This window comes from Emydura macquarii, unplaced genomic scaffold (assembly GCF_026122565.2).
Source record: "Emydura macquarii macquarii isolate MOO-44397 ecotype Brisbane River unplaced genomic scaffold, CSIRO-AGI_Emac_v2 contig_705, whole genome shotgun sequence".
Classification (NCBI taxonomy): Eukaryota; Metazoa; Chordata; order Testudines; family Chelidae; genus Emydura; species Emydura macquarii.
The window spans coordinates 180,165-196,881 of NW_027130842.1; the positions used below are offsets into that span (position 1 = coordinate 180,165).

The 16,717-nt window shown below is 44.4% G+C and overlaps 1 protein-coding gene across 2 annotated transcripts in view; it reads right to left on the reverse strand.

The window, feature by feature from the left end:
* Positions 1–9,054, reverse strand: part of LOC137149026 (MFS-type transporter SLC18B1-like) — a 39,456-nt gene extending 30,402 nt beyond the window's left edge. For both annotated transcript variants that reach the window (XM_067542243.1, XM_067542242.1), the window contains exons 1-4: positions 8,625–9,054; positions 7,044–7,183; positions 5,196–5,291; positions 2,873–2,946 (exon numbers count right to left, since the gene is read on the reverse strand). In XM_067542243.1, the coding sequence (XP_067398344.1) occupies positions 2,873–2,946; positions 5,196–5,291; positions 7,044–7,183; positions 8,625–8,670 (356 nt within the window). In that variant the 5' untranslated portion in view covers positions 8,671–9,054. The remainder of the gene's footprint in view (positions 1–2,872; positions 2,947–5,195; positions 5,292–7,043; positions 7,184–8,624) is intronic.
* Positions 9,055–16,717: the final 7,663 nt, after the last annotated feature.

Here is a 16,717-nt window from a genome sequence, read left to right on the forward strand (position 1 = left end):
TAGGTTAATTGAGCTGCTTTGTCTGGTTCTCTTGCACTTGTTACACCATTGTGGTTATAGGTTACTGTGACATCCTATGAATTTACATTCATCTTGTACATTAGACCTCACAATTAGGGTAAATGTGTAGGCCTGATTATCACAACAAGTCCCATAAGTGTGCTACTAGCCATGGGAACATAGCCAAATTCTGGTTAATCTCTGATGTGAGGCAAACAAGATGTTTGACTTCAGCAAGAATCCCAGAAATGATCATGCGTACCAGTCATTGTTGGATAAATGTGTGGTGGTGGGGATCCTCCAGACTGCTGATCAATGCAGAGAGACAGAGAATCTAACTCAAGACAACTACTGCAAAGTCAGGGATGATAACTATGCCTCTCAGAACTCCCTGTCTACCTAACTCTTCTTTGAGGAATTTGGCAAGATAAAGGGAACTGCACTGACCACTGAGCCCATGGTGGTGCATGACAATCTACTGAACAGGGATGGCACCTTTATAACCCTCAAGTCTCAGGCAGCACCAAAGGAGAGCCAGCAGCCACTGGATCAAGCTCAGGAAGTAACTCTGATACTCAAAACAATCCCTGAAGAGGTTTTGCTACCAGATCAGATACAGCATGCCCTGAGTCCATATTCAGAGGAGCTGTTTGAGGATAGCCCATAGAACAGCCTGCAGAAGCAGAGAAGGCAGCAGTAGTGCAAGAGCCTGGTAAGTTTCTGACTCCCTGTTATTAATATACAGATGGGATGGATATTCAGCTTATGCCCCAATTAAAATTATTATTACAACCTGTGAGTAGCAGCATGTATCCACTAATGATAGAAGGCATGCCAGCACCATTGTGTCACCCCACCACATGGAATTCAAAACGAATACTAGGAAGTGAAAATTAAAGTTAAACAAGCTGTTATGATTCCATTTTTACTAGACACTCATGCTGTCAAAGATGTGTGGGTGTGTTAAAAGGAGATTTACATAGTCTTTTCTAAAAAAAAAAAAAAAAACAGCGAGAGTCCTGTGGCACCTTAAAGACTAACAAATTTATTTGGGCATAAGCTTTCGAGGGCAAAAACCCACTTTGTCGGATGCATGAGTCTCGCTGTTTTGCTAAAAGCAGATTAACACGGCTACCCCTCTGGAACTCAGTCTTCTCAGACCATGCTGAGCTGCCCATCCAATTACTCTGAACTATAATGGGGGTGTCTATAATCCAGGGGTGCCATATTAACGGTCTGAAATACACTGGGGGAGTTGTACGTAGTCCATAGTTTATATTATGAATCTAGAAATGTGATCGGGGGGGGGGGGAGAGGGTGTTTATAGTCCCTTGTTACACAAGTATGTTCCCAGGCAAAGGAGGATGTTATTTAGGTGATGTATGTCCTAGTATAAGTCTGGCCTGTCCCTGGGGTGTATAGAGAGTCCATGGATGCTGTATTAGGAGTCCAAGTTGTCCAGTATGTAGTCCATGGGGGCTGTATTGTAAGCCCAAGCTGAACCAGGGTCACTGCCTGAATGCAGAGTGCTTTCAGGAGGGCTGCAATACATCATGCAAAAGTTCTGGAGCCACTGCTGGGCATCCCAGGTCTGTATGATGATGTGATCCTACTACTCTATGCTCATGGCCTTGCTCTAGAACAGGGCATTTGTGGCTATAGCGAGAGTCGTGAGAAGAGTCTATAATCAAGAGTCAGCAGCCAGTTGGAATCAGCTATGTCTGTATTCCCTTCTGAGCAGTCCCTCTGGTAGGACCAAAAAAAAGAAAAAAAAAAAGACGGCCAAAAGGTCCACCAGTATATCATGGATGCTCTGCCATTTTCTGAAATAGGAGTGAAAATGCAAGCTGGACAAGTTCTTCCAATGGTGCTTCATCTTGGTGGCTCTGGTTGGTAGGAGCGTGTAGACCCAAAGATGGCTCAGCTGCATGGGTTGGCAGGTGAGAACTTCCGGTCAAGTGTCATGGGATGGACAGTCAAGTTTTCATACACCATGAACCAAGGGGTAGAATGGCTACAGCTGGAGAGTGCACTAAAAGGTCTGGATACCTCCCCTGAATCAGAAGGTTTGACTGGGGTCTGTGTAACACTGTATGGATGCATCCACATGGTTGTGAGACCCAGTTCAAGAAATTGTAAGCCCAGGTCTACTATGCAATGTGGATGTAAAAGCACAGGCTTCAAAACACTGAGTCTGCAGACACAGGTCCTACAGACCCTGACTGACAACGCAATGTAGATATACCCTTAGTGCCTGAAAGGGAAAAGGAAAGTTCTATCTTCTACCACCTATTGCTGGGGAGAGGAGGCCAGCACAGGGTCCTTCTCTGTGAAGAACTCCAGTGCCTTCCTCTGTTGCTCCACATAGCGATGTTGCTTGGCAAAACCTATGAGTGACTTGATTTGACAATTTCACAGCTGCCTAATAGGAACAAGACACTTCTTAGAAATAAAGCCTACATTTTGCACAAGTTACTGCCTTAGCCCCCTACAACTGGCGGGCAAAGCTTCTGATTTCCAAATGGATTTTAAACTATTAAAAATCCCAATTTTTGTAAGCTAGAATTTATATGCACGTATTACCATATTTAGCTAAGGTTTTTCCAATAACTATAATAGTAAGCTGCATTTATGGCATCTTCCAGCCAAGGATCTGAGTACTAAACAAGCCTTATAACACCATGAGTTAGAGAAGTATTATTCCCACTGTACAGTGGAGGAAAATTAAGTGATCAGCCCAACAACAGAAACAGAGCTGAGGACTTCTGAATCCTAGCCCCAAGTTTTAACAGCAAGAGTATCTGTTTTTCATAGAATTAGAACTCAATGCAAATTTCACACTAGAATTAAGATGCAAAAAACCAACACTCACCCAAACAGAATTGTAACACATCCTGAGACAAACATCCCAGCCACAAACATGAATTTTGCTCCAATTTGTACAAGCTGCAATTGGTGAAAAATGTTACGTTTTAATTATTTCAAGTCCATTTTTATCAAGGAAATTTACTTTAGGAATTTTGTTATGAAACTAAAACACTGTGTGCACTCTAGAGAAAAATCATTGACAGAACAAAGATGGAGAATCAGATTTCCCCCCTCCCCACACACATTTAGCTTGTAAACAAACCTAAACATGTTCTAAATGGTTAAGTGACTTAACCTAGTTTTCCCAACAGTAAGTCACTGGTAAAGCTAACTCTCTCACTGCTGTTTGCTGTAGCCTTCACACAGTGGCAGAATGTGGTAGCATCTTATGTCGGTTAGATGGAGTGACACATACCTCCAGCATTGCCTATAGCAGGCAGTAATGGTGCTATTAAGGTAGGTGATAAACAGTCATTTTAGTCAGCTCCCCCTTTGATCAGCTATTTAACACACTGGCAGCTAATCCAAGACAATGTGGTATATACCCTGAGCTGCATAAGCCCCACAAAGCAGTAAACGCAGGATCTGTGGAAGGCTAGTTATTCAGAGAAAAGATCATTCTGCACTGGAAGCGAATACTAATGACCAACTCTGAGGGAAGGAACACACTTCACTTCTCCCCATTCTCAGAATTGCCATAGGCAGGACAGCACAGTCTCCTTTCATCACCGGCTAAGAAACAGATGACTCAAGGCATGGTCTATAGCCAGTCATCTTACACTCTTTGGACCTTCTAATTGGGCCTCCCCACACGTACGTGAGCACATGTTTCAGTTTCCTTGAATTGTTCAGGGCTGAAGAAACAGTCCCTGTATTGCAGCCAGTTTTTCAAAAGCCACAGTTTTGTCCTGCTTTCAATGAGATGCTGGGATGTCTGATCATTGCTATGGGCTACCCACTTGTGGCTTCCATTAGTAATGAATTTTGTGCATTTCACACAGCAGCACCTCCAGTGAAGGCCTCAACTGCTCCACAGCTCCTGCCTACTTCAAAGGCAGAAAGGTAAGCAGTCAAATGTACTCCCAACTACCACGATACATAAAAAACTACAGCACCAGCCACAGCTTGCTGTGAGGCAGTCTCCCGGCTCAGCAAGAGGAATATCTTTAGCACTTTGTGAAAACACTCGAAGTCTAATGTGCACAGGGGAAGGTAGCAGAAGAGAGAGGAGAGACAGGAGAATAGTGAGAAAACAACATGAAACACAGGAAGAAAAAGGGTGTTGGATGTAGACTGATGGAGAGGAGCAAGTAGTAAGATAAACTTAGAATTGGCCAGGATTTGGGTAGAAGTAGTTAACAAATGCTGCAGGGTAAATATGCTTGACGGAACAGCAGTGGTGAGAAGACAGCAGGGTGTGTCCCCTTTTTCCCCTCCCCTAGATCAGTGGTTTGTTGTAAGGGTCCTTTTTTTGTGAGGGGGAGGGGGATATAATTAGAAGGGATGTCTCCATGGGAGACACTAGAGATCTAACTCCATTTTCCTGGAAAAGACTAGAAGATTTTTCTTTTTCCTTTGGATAAGGAAGGGGCAAGAAGAGAAAAGTTAACCTTAACACACTGAAAGAGTGTAGCTATGGCCTTAAAGCAGCCTGTACACTAGCTTAAAAGAATCATATTTGATAGCAACATTTAAGGTAGAAACCAAGAAGCCATTCTCTACCCTTAATGTTTTCATTGCAATATTTAGTTCCCTCCCGGCTGGCTGGCCAGACTGCAGTCAATGCAGAGAGTGCCTAAGGAAATGTCAATTTTGGAAGATCTAATGGGAGGCATTTCTCAAATCTGTAAGTACTGATAGCCAAAAGACACACAAGTGCAATTTTTAAAGATACTCCAAAAAGACTGGAAAGCAGCACGTTTGCGGTATGTTCTGGTTGAGCTTTTGACCCCTTCTCCGTGTTTTAAAAACTGCGCACAGACTATTGCTTCTAAACCAACTAGCTGAATGTTCAATCAGAGAGAAATGTGCCTTCTGTTAAAAAAGCAGTTTCTCTTTTCATTGCCAAGAGGACCCTGGATGTCCATAAAAGCAACTGGAAAATAAGAAGAGACAACCTAAACACATTTACGAGGTTGGAGTGAGTCTCAGAGTGCCTAAGTTAGATTTCCCTAGCCACTAAATACCCATTTCTTTTCCTCTGGTTAAAAAAGCAAGCCTATAAGTGCCAGCAATCACAAATTGGTTTATCTGGATTGAGCTCTTTGTGAGCTTGCTAGGTACTATTCCATAATTAAATCAATACTGAAAGCTGTAAAGATACTTACATAATTGCCGAATATTAAAGAAGTCAAAAAATTGAATAAAGCAAAGCATCCAAAAATCAGTCCAACCACTGTATCGCTAGCACCCTTTTTCTCTGCCTGTAGAAAGAAACACCATTACAGCCAGACATAGAACATGGACATACACACACACACCACTGTACACGTTAGCATTAAGTTAAAATACTTTCTAATCACGTCTTGCATCTTTATCCTTCTTTCACTGTATCTGCCCGTATGGTCAAAGTATTTTCTCTTTTAAAGAGGAGTGGGAGATTCAGCAGTAACTCTGCAGCAATTTAAAATCACCTTGCACCACAAATCAGTTATTTCTGTAGTCAGAAGCATCATTCATTCCCAACTGGAAGCAGGTATGAAGGATGGATATTCTAAGTTGCTGTGTTGCACTACAGGTCAGGTGGTAGGACCTTACTCAGGTCCAGAATGCATTCCCTTAATCTGTACGCAGGTGGAACTTGGTGTGCACAGACCTCATCCCCCTCTGCAAGGAAGGAGCAAATGAAAGAATCTTCTGTCTCCACAGCATGGTTCCTCTACCCCCACAGTACAAGATGCCACAAAGGACACTTTGCAATTTGAGATCCTTGCAGGGGTGGGGGTGTGGACTAGGCAGGGGGAAAGACTACATCTTTCCACTGGCCCCAAAGAAATTACCTGGGAAAAGGTAATATGTTCTGTCGCTGTACTTTTCCTTTTCACTGGAGCTGCACTGCCAAGGGAGCGCAGAAGGTGGAGGAAGAGGTACAAGGCCTCTGCAAAGAGGGCACTGGATTCTCTCAGATTCTGGTGGCTATAGAGCATCTGGTGGCAAGCTTTGAAGATCACTCCACGAGGCAGGTGGGTGGAACATTGGAATGTTCAAGGAGAAAATCCTTAGCCCTCTCTTATAGATGTTGCCCCAGGTGGGGATGATCTGGCCAACAGACCAGGGCCTCCCTCCCTCTCTCTGAGCAATGGATTTTCTCTACTCTGAAGTACTCTGGGGCTCTACATTCATTTATTTATTTTTCTCAACTTGCTGATCATTTACCTAAGTTATTATGACAGTAAAGGTGGTTCTCCTAGCTGCCAGCCTGGCAAACTTAGGCTGGGAAAGGGTGAGGGGGAAGTTGTAAGTGGTTGGGTAGGGGACTGAGAAAAATAGAGCAAAAACGAGAGTCCTGTAGCACCTTAAAAACTAACCAATTTCTGCAGGCAGAAGTTTAAGGTGCTACAGAACTCTTGTTGTTTTTGCTGTATACAGACTAATATGGCTACTCTTCTGAGAAAAATAGAGTGATACGGGGGCAGGAATGGGAATCAAGAGACCCAGGTTTTATTTCTGGTTCTCCTAATGACCTGCTATGTGACCTTGGGTAAATCACTTCACCTCTCTCTACAGTTTGTCTGCCTCATTTAAATAGACTGTCAGTGCCTGGCACAATAGGGGCCTGAGCTCATATGTAGCCTCTAGGCCAGTGGTTCTTAACCTTTCCAAACTACTGTACCCCTGAAGCCTGAGTCCCACCCCCACGGGGCTGAGGCATGTAACTTAGTTTCATGGCGCCCCTGTGGCTCCAGGCAATTGCCTTTCTTGCCACCCCCAATACCAGCTCTGCACTTGCGACCCCTCTAAAACCCCAGGTTGAGAAACACTGCTCTAGGCACATAATGCTGCAACATAAATTATCTGATTACATTTCTTTTTTAAAGTAACCCTTTATTTGAGAGAGAGAGAGAGAGAGAGAGAGAGAGAGAGAGAGAGAGAGAGAGAGAGAGAGAGAGAGCACGCGCGCTACAAAATATGCAGGTAATGTGAATAATAGTTTGCTGAATTGTGTATTTATTTACCTCTCTTGGAAAAAAGGGTCCCAGGATTGAATAGCAGATCATTGAACTGAAGTTCAAAGAAGCTGTTGCTGCCATTGTGAAGAGCTGATCCCTGGTAAACCTCCTCGACTCTTCACTGACAACTTCTGGTCTGCCATTTTCTTGAATTAAAAATATTTGTATTAGGCTTTGATAAACTAGGTAATTTGATAAACAACTTCAAACTGTCTGTTTACAAGAGATATACCCTCCAGGAATTTGGAATTATTAATTTAAATCTAAGGTTCAGAAAAGGTGATTGATGTTCTGTCATTAAGAGCTTGACACCCATCATTTTCTCACTATATTATTGTACCATTTTCCAAGGGAAGCCCCCCAATCCTGCAAGCTGATCTGTACAGTTAGTCCCTGGCCCCCAGAGTCCCTTTGACTTCTGTGAGTTCCAGCATCTTTCCACACTGATGTTGCAAGCTGCTCGATAACTCAGGATCTGACACTGCCACCCTGACTGACACATGGCTCCACTGAAGTTAATGGGATTACTTGTGGGAGTAAGAACTGCCCACCTGAGTCCTGCCTGCCCGATCACATCCCAGGGCACCTTTAAGTGAATTGTCAATTGACAATTTGTGCCATATAAAGTTGTAGTGTTTTGTCTCCAACCTATTAATGATCACTACATGCGATGCAAAGAGTCTGCACCTCACCCACATTTACAGCTCAGAGACCCAGAAACAATCAGCTTACAAATAAAGATGCAAGGAACATTCAAAATACGGTGTAGCTCATCTGCCAGCTCTTTGCATCCTTCAAAGAAAATGTTCAATATACTGAATTGAAATTCACTTCTCTCTTTTGATCACTGGGCACAAGGATTAAGACTTGAACCTCTCGGTTTGCTACATACTTTGTAGAGTCGGTGTTCTTTAACAGAAAAGTGCTGCCGACACTCTGCATTCCAGCGGGAGGTTGTGCTCAGAAGAGGTTACCAAGGGGAAAAAAAACCCTTTCGTTCTTTTTCCCATGTGCATCAGGATAGTTACTGCACAGATCTGGCTTCATGCCCCACCAGGAAGGCCTTCCAGTATTTGGAGAGGGTCGCAATTAGCTTCAGAAAGTTTTTAAATAGCCAGCGAAAGCCTTCCGACTTCACCCTTTGATTATAACCTTCACTAACCGCTGAGCTCCAGCCGGCTTTCCCACACAGAGAAAAAGCCACCCGAACACGTTACCCCAGCACGGCATGCGAGGGGTTAGAGGCAGCAAGGAGCGAGCTCACCCGGGAGCGGCCGGGAGCGATCTTAGGGCAGCAGTTCCAAGTCCTCTGGCTGTGCAGATTTACAGAACAAAAGGCAAAGAGTGCGGGGGAGCGGGAAATCTCTCGCCGCCCTGGGACAAAACAGCTCCCAGCTTGAGCCAACACAAACCCGCCACGAAACCAAATGCAAGGAGCCAGCCCGGGGTCTCCAAAGGATTCGGAGACTGCCTGGCTGAGCTAGGCCGGTGCCCGCTGGCCCGGCAGAGAGAGAAAACAACAACAACGCCGCCGCCAAAACACTAACGAGAGCAGGATCCGAAAGAAGCCAACTCCCCTTCTCCCACCTGCGCTGTGCAAACTCTCCTGCGTCTCTGCCTCCTGGCTGCCCATAGCGAGGAGTTCTGTCCCAGCACTCCAACGCAGCTGCGCCCGACTGACTCCTCCAGTGCCGCTCTTTGGCACTGACTTGCAAGGAGACCAGGCAAAGAATTGTGTGACTCCAGCAGAGACGGGACGGGAGCCTGCTTACGACACCGGCAGCCTCAGTGCTTATTACTGAGCATGCTCAGCGCACACACACTAAATACGCTCATTAGCAGCACAGGAGGAGCGGCTGAGCTGACGCTTCCCTTCCCGGCCATCCCGGTTTTCCACTCAAAGGCGCACGGCTCCATCTTCAGATCCGTGGCTTGGGTCCATAGGTGTTCTTTTCCTGCCCTGAGAACTTGTGAAGAGTTACAAAGAAGAGCAGGGCAACAGGGACATTAAACGTGATCACTGGTATCAAATCAGCGTCACTGTTCTTTGGTTAGCCTGTCAGTCAGTGTTCCCAGCTGGAAGACAAACGTGTGGGAGCTAGACAGGTGTGTGTGCACACAGGTATGCGCAGACTGTAGCGAAGTAGGAGTGAGCATTACACAAGATTCACAGAAGTCAAGACCCGAAGGACTATCATGATCTTCTAGTCAAACCCTCTGCATAACACAGGCCACAGAACTTCACCCAGTAATTTCTGTGTCAAGACCACAACTTCCATTTGAGCTACAGCACATATTTTAGAAAGATATCCAGTTTTGATTTAAAGACTAAGTGATGGAGAATTCACTGCCTCCCTAGATCAGTTATTCGAAAGCTTAATTACCCTCCCTGTTAAAAAGTTGCACCCCCATCTAGTTTCAGCTTCCAGCTATTGGCTCTCATAATGCTTCCCCCACTCCCTATTTTCTCTTTAAGATTACAACAAAGTATCCCAACACTAAATCCTACCCATATTCTTCTGTCACCCGCCACCCCACTGAAAAGTTCCCATAGCAAAAAGTCCCCTGGACCTGAGTTGCAGGTAGGAGGTACTAATGACAACACCTTTCTTTCAGTAACAAGTCCTTTACTACATGTATGATTCTCTCTCAATGAAAAACAAAAACTAGCAACATAAACCTTAGGCCAAGTTCACAAAAAGAGTCTCTGAGGTTTGGACATTTCAGCTAGCTGAAGCCTAGGGTCATACTGGAAAAACATAACTGGTGTTACACTTAGAAAAGCTGCCTATCAATCAAACTTTACCCATTCATGATGCTGAAAAGAAATGTCATTTTCAGTAGAATGTATAGATACAAACTATGATTCTGCCTCTTTTTCTGCTGTGTGCTGTGAAGTATTTAACATGGATGTGTACATTGTCATTAGGTTTCAGAGTCAATGTCCCATTAAAGTGAACGATAGCAATTCATACTTCTCTGGGCCAAGATTTGGACAGAAGGTCTGGATTTTTCTTCTATGTGGAATATGAGCCATCTTATGCCCAATCTTGAACCCATCTTATGATCTGCTGCTAAATAGAGGGTCCATACAGGCTGCCAATTCTCCCAAAAGTTTTCAGGAGTATTTTGAGAAGCTGACCTAGCTTATTCAGCTCACATGAAGACACAAATAGGGAAGCAGGCCATCTGGCTCCCTCTGCAAAAAGAGTGTAGGAAGAATTTTAGAACACATCCAAAGAGGAGAGGAACCTGGGCATGTTGGGTGGGTAGGGATGGATGCTGAGTGTTACCTGTGTAGCACTCCAAAGCACCTGGCTACCTCCTTTAATGCTAGTCTCCTTACAGATTTTGATGGATGGGCCTAGGTTCATCTGAATCCCAGCTCCAGTGCAGCACGAATTTACTTCTTTATGCTCTTCCCTGATAACTTTACTTGGCAGTGCCTCCACTCCCCTCATTCCATCCTAGCAGGATCAGCAGGAAAGCTTGGAAGGAAAATTCTAACCACAGGGTTTCTATGAGTTACTTGCTAGATAGTTGGAGACTCCCAAGGAATAACACAAACACATGCAATGTAATCAACAGAGTAACTGTGTTAAACAGGAAGTAAATATGAATCTTTCCCTTGTGATGAAACAAGCATGTGCTGTCACGCCACAAATATTGTTTAAATGACACTTAAAAACTTTCTCATTTTTTCCAACATTTTTTAGTGAATGGCAGTACTCCACTGTGGCCATTTAATCTGCTATTTAAATCCACAAATGGTGTGAATGCCTTGATCTTACCAAATCTCCCCAGGGTCACACTTTTCTAGGACCTTTTTTCCCAAAATACCATTTGAGGAGCTGCTGGTCCTTTATATGTGCAAATACAAGCAACTGCTGCTCTCAAGCAGCTCTTGTGTAGCTGTGTGTCTGCTGTGCTGTATGTCCTGCTCTTACAACTGGTAAGTAATATTAGCTCTTCTTGTATTTATTCTTTAATATTTCTGAGGGAGGCAGAATCTCATACACTTGAGTATCTCAGTGAATTTCACTGGAGTGATGTTTACTTTCTCAAATCCTTACAGCAACACATTAGAAACCTCTTTCCAACTTAATCCTTTGTATTTATCATAATTATTCAGGCAGACCATAACCTTGCAGATGATAAACAGATGATCATAGGGGCTTTATTTTTAGCAAGTCACACACCTCCTTGAACTGATGGGATGTAAAATTGGTGCCTTGATTAGTGAGGATCTCCTTGGGTATCCTGACTCTGGCGAAGGCCTTTAGCAGTTCTGCTGCAATAGTCTTGCACTAGGGGAGTGCAGTGGGATTGCCTCTGGATATCAGGTGGCATAATCAAGCATAGCTAATACACATTTATACCCAGTTGCGCTCTTATCTAAGGTGCCAACCAGGTCCATCCCTAGTTTTTTTCAAACAGGTTGCAGGGAGCATGAGTAGATGGGCTTTGGCCACCCATTTAAGTTCAACAAGTTGGTACTCAGGACAGGAGCCATAAAAGTCTTTGACCTCTTGATGAATCCTGGGCGAGTAGAAGTGGTCCATAATCCTGTTCTGGGTCTTCTCCTGGCTGAGGTCACCTGCAGAGCTAATTGCATGACCTTGTGTTGATGAGGCACAGGGATGAGGAGCTGCGACTGAATTTCACCTGTTTGCCCACATGTAGGTATTTAAAAAAAAAAAAAAAAAAAAAGTTGGCCTTAAAAGAGGGCTAAATGTTTGTGTGTGTGTGGGCGGGAGGAATGGAAAATTAAAGTAGGGTCACAGGGGCAACAAGAGGGATAACAGTGGGGAAATCTGCTCAGCATCTTAAATTTCTATCACAAATGCAAGGAGTATAGGAATAAACAGGAACACCTGGAAGTATTGGTAAATAAACTAAATTATGACGACTGGCATCAGAGACGGGGTGGGATAAATCTCATGACTGGAATATTGGTGTAGAGGGATCTGGTTTGTTCAAGAAGGAGAGGCAGGAAAAAAAAAAGGGATGAATTTGTGATGCTTCCTGGGAGTACCCAAAGCTGCGAGGCACCTCATTGCTAGCTTCCCTTAGCAATAGGAAGCCTTACCTATGCCTGCCGGGGGTCTGCTCCCCACCACCAGCAAACAGCAACACAAGAACTCCCATTCAGGCCTACACTAGCGCCACTGTCTCTCTGCAGTTTGTGATAGGCACCTTCCAATCCCTGAGCCCTCTGAGCATCTCACTGGAGTGTCTAGCCCCTGCTCCTTTGGACACTTGCAAGATTCACAGATCCACTGCTTCCATAGAAGCAGTACACTCCAACTTACCAGTTCCACCTCCGATCACTGCTCCGCTTAACACATTTCCCTATAAACATATCTAAGTGCTATCAAGAATAGATTTATTTAACAAAGCATGGAGATTCAAAGTAATAGCAGAAGTATTGGAAACAAATGATCACATTTAAAATAAAATTATAACATGCATTCTAGAGCCTAGATTTCATTAACAAGATACTCTCATGTCTAATAAAGTACTGCTCACCACCATTTTGCAGCCTTGCTGGCTATGACCCCTCCTTCAAAAGACAAACCACACTGTCAGCCTGCTTCCTTGGTGAAGGATCCATGGTGTCTCTTGGTACCCCTAGATATATCAGAACAATCTTTTTTCCTTATTCAGAAACAGCCCTCTTTCTCCCCCCCTGCTGATTGCATCTTCCTACAGCCTTCCTCGCATATCAATTTTAACAATCTCCTAACTGGCGTCAGGCTCAGTATGCAAATAGACATATATTATGAGGCAGACAGTACACAGATAGCCAGACAGGGAGATAAGCATCTATTACCACCTACCTGAAAGGAACATTCCTGAGGTATGTCACCTCCTGTTTACCTACCTTAATCCCAAATCCTTAACATAAATATCAGTGTAGATACATCAATTTTTAAATACTATCCTCACATACATTTTGCAATGATTATGATGACTCTTGGTAGAGACCTCACATGGCACCTTTTGGTAAATTATTATGCATACATCTGGCCCAGGCGGATTCCTGTAGGCAAGGCATTTCTAGAACAGACAACAGAAATATCCAAACACAAGACCTGGTGGTAATGTGGAACTTTAACTCCACAGACATCTGTTGGAAAAGTAATACAGCAAAATACAAAATGTCAATGTATTGGGGACCATGGGCACCTGGTGAACTGCCCATGAGGGAAGGCGAGCCCATGGCCCCGCCCTTCCCACCTGAGGCCATGCCCCTCCCACCGCCTCCCTCATCACCACCTGGAGCTGCCTCCCTACTGCAGCTGGAAGAGCTCCACTCCAAAGCCAGACCACCCTGAGTCCCAACAAGGTGGCCACAGCACTCCCAGCTGCGCATGGCCCCAACTGTGCTGAGTCCCAGCCGGGTGTGCCCAGTGCCGAGTGTCCCCAGCCGCCCCAAATCCCAGCCAGCAGCCCTACCACTAGCCGGGGGGCCCGAGCCATGCATGGTCCTGGCCACCCTGGAGCACCAGCTATGCGTGGCCTTGGCTGAGCCTGCTGGCAGCCCCAGCAGGAGGGGGGCAACGCCTCAGGATGGAGGGTGGGTGGGGCCACGCCTGGCTGTTTGGGAAGTCTAAGTCTTCCCCCGCTTATAATACCTGGCACCCATGGACAAATTCTTGTTTCAGAAGGTAGCTGGGCAAGAAGTGGGTAGGAGAAGCCATTTTAGACTTAATTCTGGCTAACAGAGAGGAATTCGTTGCAAATCTGAAGACTGAAAGCAATTTGGGTTGGTAATCATGAAATGACAGATTTCATGATTTAAGGAAAGGAAGAAGTGAGAGCACAGCTTGAAAGAAGCACTCTGAAGGATGAGAGCTTTACCACACCTGTGGAATAATTCATTTGTGTTTACTTCTTTTAGAATCACAGAATTGTAGAAACGTAGGACTAGAAGGGTCTGAGAGGTCATCTAGTCTAGCTCTCTGTGCTGTGGCAGGATCAAGTACACTTAGACCATCCATGGCAGGTGTTTGTCTAACCTGTTCTTAAAAACCTCCAATGATGGGGATTCCACAACCTCTCTTCAAAGCCTATTCCAGAGTTTAGCTAGCCTTATAGTTAGAAAGTTTTTCCTAAAATCTAACCTAAATCTCCCTTGCTGCTGATTACTTAAGATTTATCAGATTCCCCCCTCAGTTGTCTTTCCTCAAGTCTTGGGCTATGTCTACACTACCACTTATATTAGTATAAGTTATGTCACTCAGGAATGTGCATAAGCCATCCTCTGAGTGACATAAGTTACACTGACCTAAGCGCCGGTGTGGACAGCGCTATGTCTTTCAGTGACCTAGCTACTGCCACTTGTTGGGGGTGGATTAATTAAAATTGACAGAAGAGCTCTCCCCTGTTGGCTTAGAGAAGCTACGCTGCAGCTGTGCCGCTGTAAGCTCCCTAGTGAAGCCATTGCCTAAACATCTTCATAGGGCACATATTCTAAACCTTTTATCATTTTTGTGGCTTTCCTCTGGACACTTTCCAATTTGTCTACAACTTTCTTAAAACATGGCACCCAGAACTGGACACAATACTCCATCTGAGGGCTCACCAGTGCTGAGCAGAGTAGGACAATTACCTCCTGTGTCTTACATATGACACTCCTCTGAATACACCCCAAAATATTAGCCTCTTTTGCAGCTTCATCACATGGTTGACTCATATTCAGTATGAAATCTACTATAAACCCAGATCATTTTCTGAAGTATTACCCTCTAGATGTGTATTTGATTTTTCCTTTCTAAATGAATTGTTGTGCACTTGTCTTTACTGAATTCCCATTGTCAGTGGCATGGGGATGTATGATACTGGATTGACCTACTTGTTTTCAGGACCAAGACTCTGGGGTGGTGAGGGTTCAGGTGACTTCTTCTTGTATCTGTGATTGGTCCTGATTGTGGCTGTAAATTTTTTTGTTTTGAAATTATAATTTCAATAAACAGGGACAGAGTGACATCCCCTTACCAACTATGCAGCTTCTAGTCTCCTCAATTGCACCCAGTTATACCTCTCACGTATCCCACACTGTGCAGGTCATCCTGCATTGAACCATGATTTTGAAGGTTCTCCTGTGCTTCCATGTTGCCATTACAATGTCGTGAGTGAGAAGGCAGCGTCAGGCCCCTCTCCTCCCTCATGCAGGGCAGCCAATCAGGAGGTACCAGTCCAGCACCAGTCACTGTGCAGAATCTTTGGAGTGGGTCCAAAGGAGAAGGGGAAGAGAGATGCCAATGGCCCCTGAGAGCACAAAGTGGCGGGGAGGGAGTGGTTGCAGTTGTCACCTGAAAGGAGGACAGAGATGGACAGAAAGGGGTGGGAAATTGAGAGAGGAGGAAGGGAGGGGATAGGACAGGGGGATAAAGATGGGGAGGTGGGCTGGGACAGAGAATGGGGGATAGAAGCAGGGAAAAGAAAGAGAAGAGGGAAAGGGGGGAGGAATGGGATGGAGAAAGGGGGATAAAAATTGGACGGGGGAGGAGTGAAAGATGGAAATTCTCACAGCAGACCACATGAGGAATCTGTTGCATTTTATTTTTCAGTATAATCTCTGACTAGTTGACAGAGAATTAGGAATCTCATGCATGCTTGTGTTTATATTTTATTAATACAGAATGTCCAGTAAAAATGTTCATTTCAAGGTGTATGTTCCTCATTTTAAGGGTTACTTGGTAACAGGTAAATTGGCATAAACCCCAAAAAGAAGACGGAGCTTATTTGGGACGAAGGACTGAATTTAAAGAGCCCAGAGCTGGGGCAATAGACTGACCATTTATTTATTGGACTCTTTTTAATACCCTGTTAGTCCCTCATTTCAGAGGTCATAAATTGAGAAGTATACACGCAGGCTGTTCTGTTCATGAACTCCTTCACTGGAGCTTTTAAAACAGGAGGCTGGATAGCCATCTGTCTTGGATGGTTTAGACACAACAAATCCTGCATCTTGGCCGGGGGTTAGACTAGATGACCCTTGCGGTCACTTCTCACCCTATGATTCTAACACAGTTTATACACTGTCAAAATAGTTCTTTTCCCAGCATAGCTTATACCAGTTCCCCAAACAAAATAGGCTATACCAGCAAAAGGACTTTTTTTGTTGGTATAACTGCATCCACTGTAGAGCTTTTGCCAGCATAGCTAGGATGGTTGGGGTGTGTGGGATTTTTTTGAATACTCCTAAACGACACAGTTATACCAGCGAAACTTTTAAGTGTAGACCAAGCTGTAATTCTCTAGCCCCCCTGCTTTCCAATTGGCAGCTGTATGTCATGCAGCCCACCCTGCAGACTTCTTGATTGTCTTTATCTGGTGGGCAGAAACGTAGATGCTTTTTACTTGCCCAGATAACATTTCTTCTTGAGGCTTTTAGGCCTCATTTCCAGAGGTGCTGAGCACTCACAAGTCCATTTACAATCAATGGATGCTCAGTTCTGACTAGACCTGGGATTTTTCTAGACTGATCTACTATGCTTTGCCTATGCAGTTTTACTCTCCAAGGTCTGTCTGATGTGCCGGGCACGTATTTTTAATATACCCATCACAATACTATCTGGGCACAGATTATATTATTATGATTCACAATAGAGCAATGTAAAGACAAATGTTCCCAGCTATCTAACTTTAGAACACTACAACCTATCTGACAG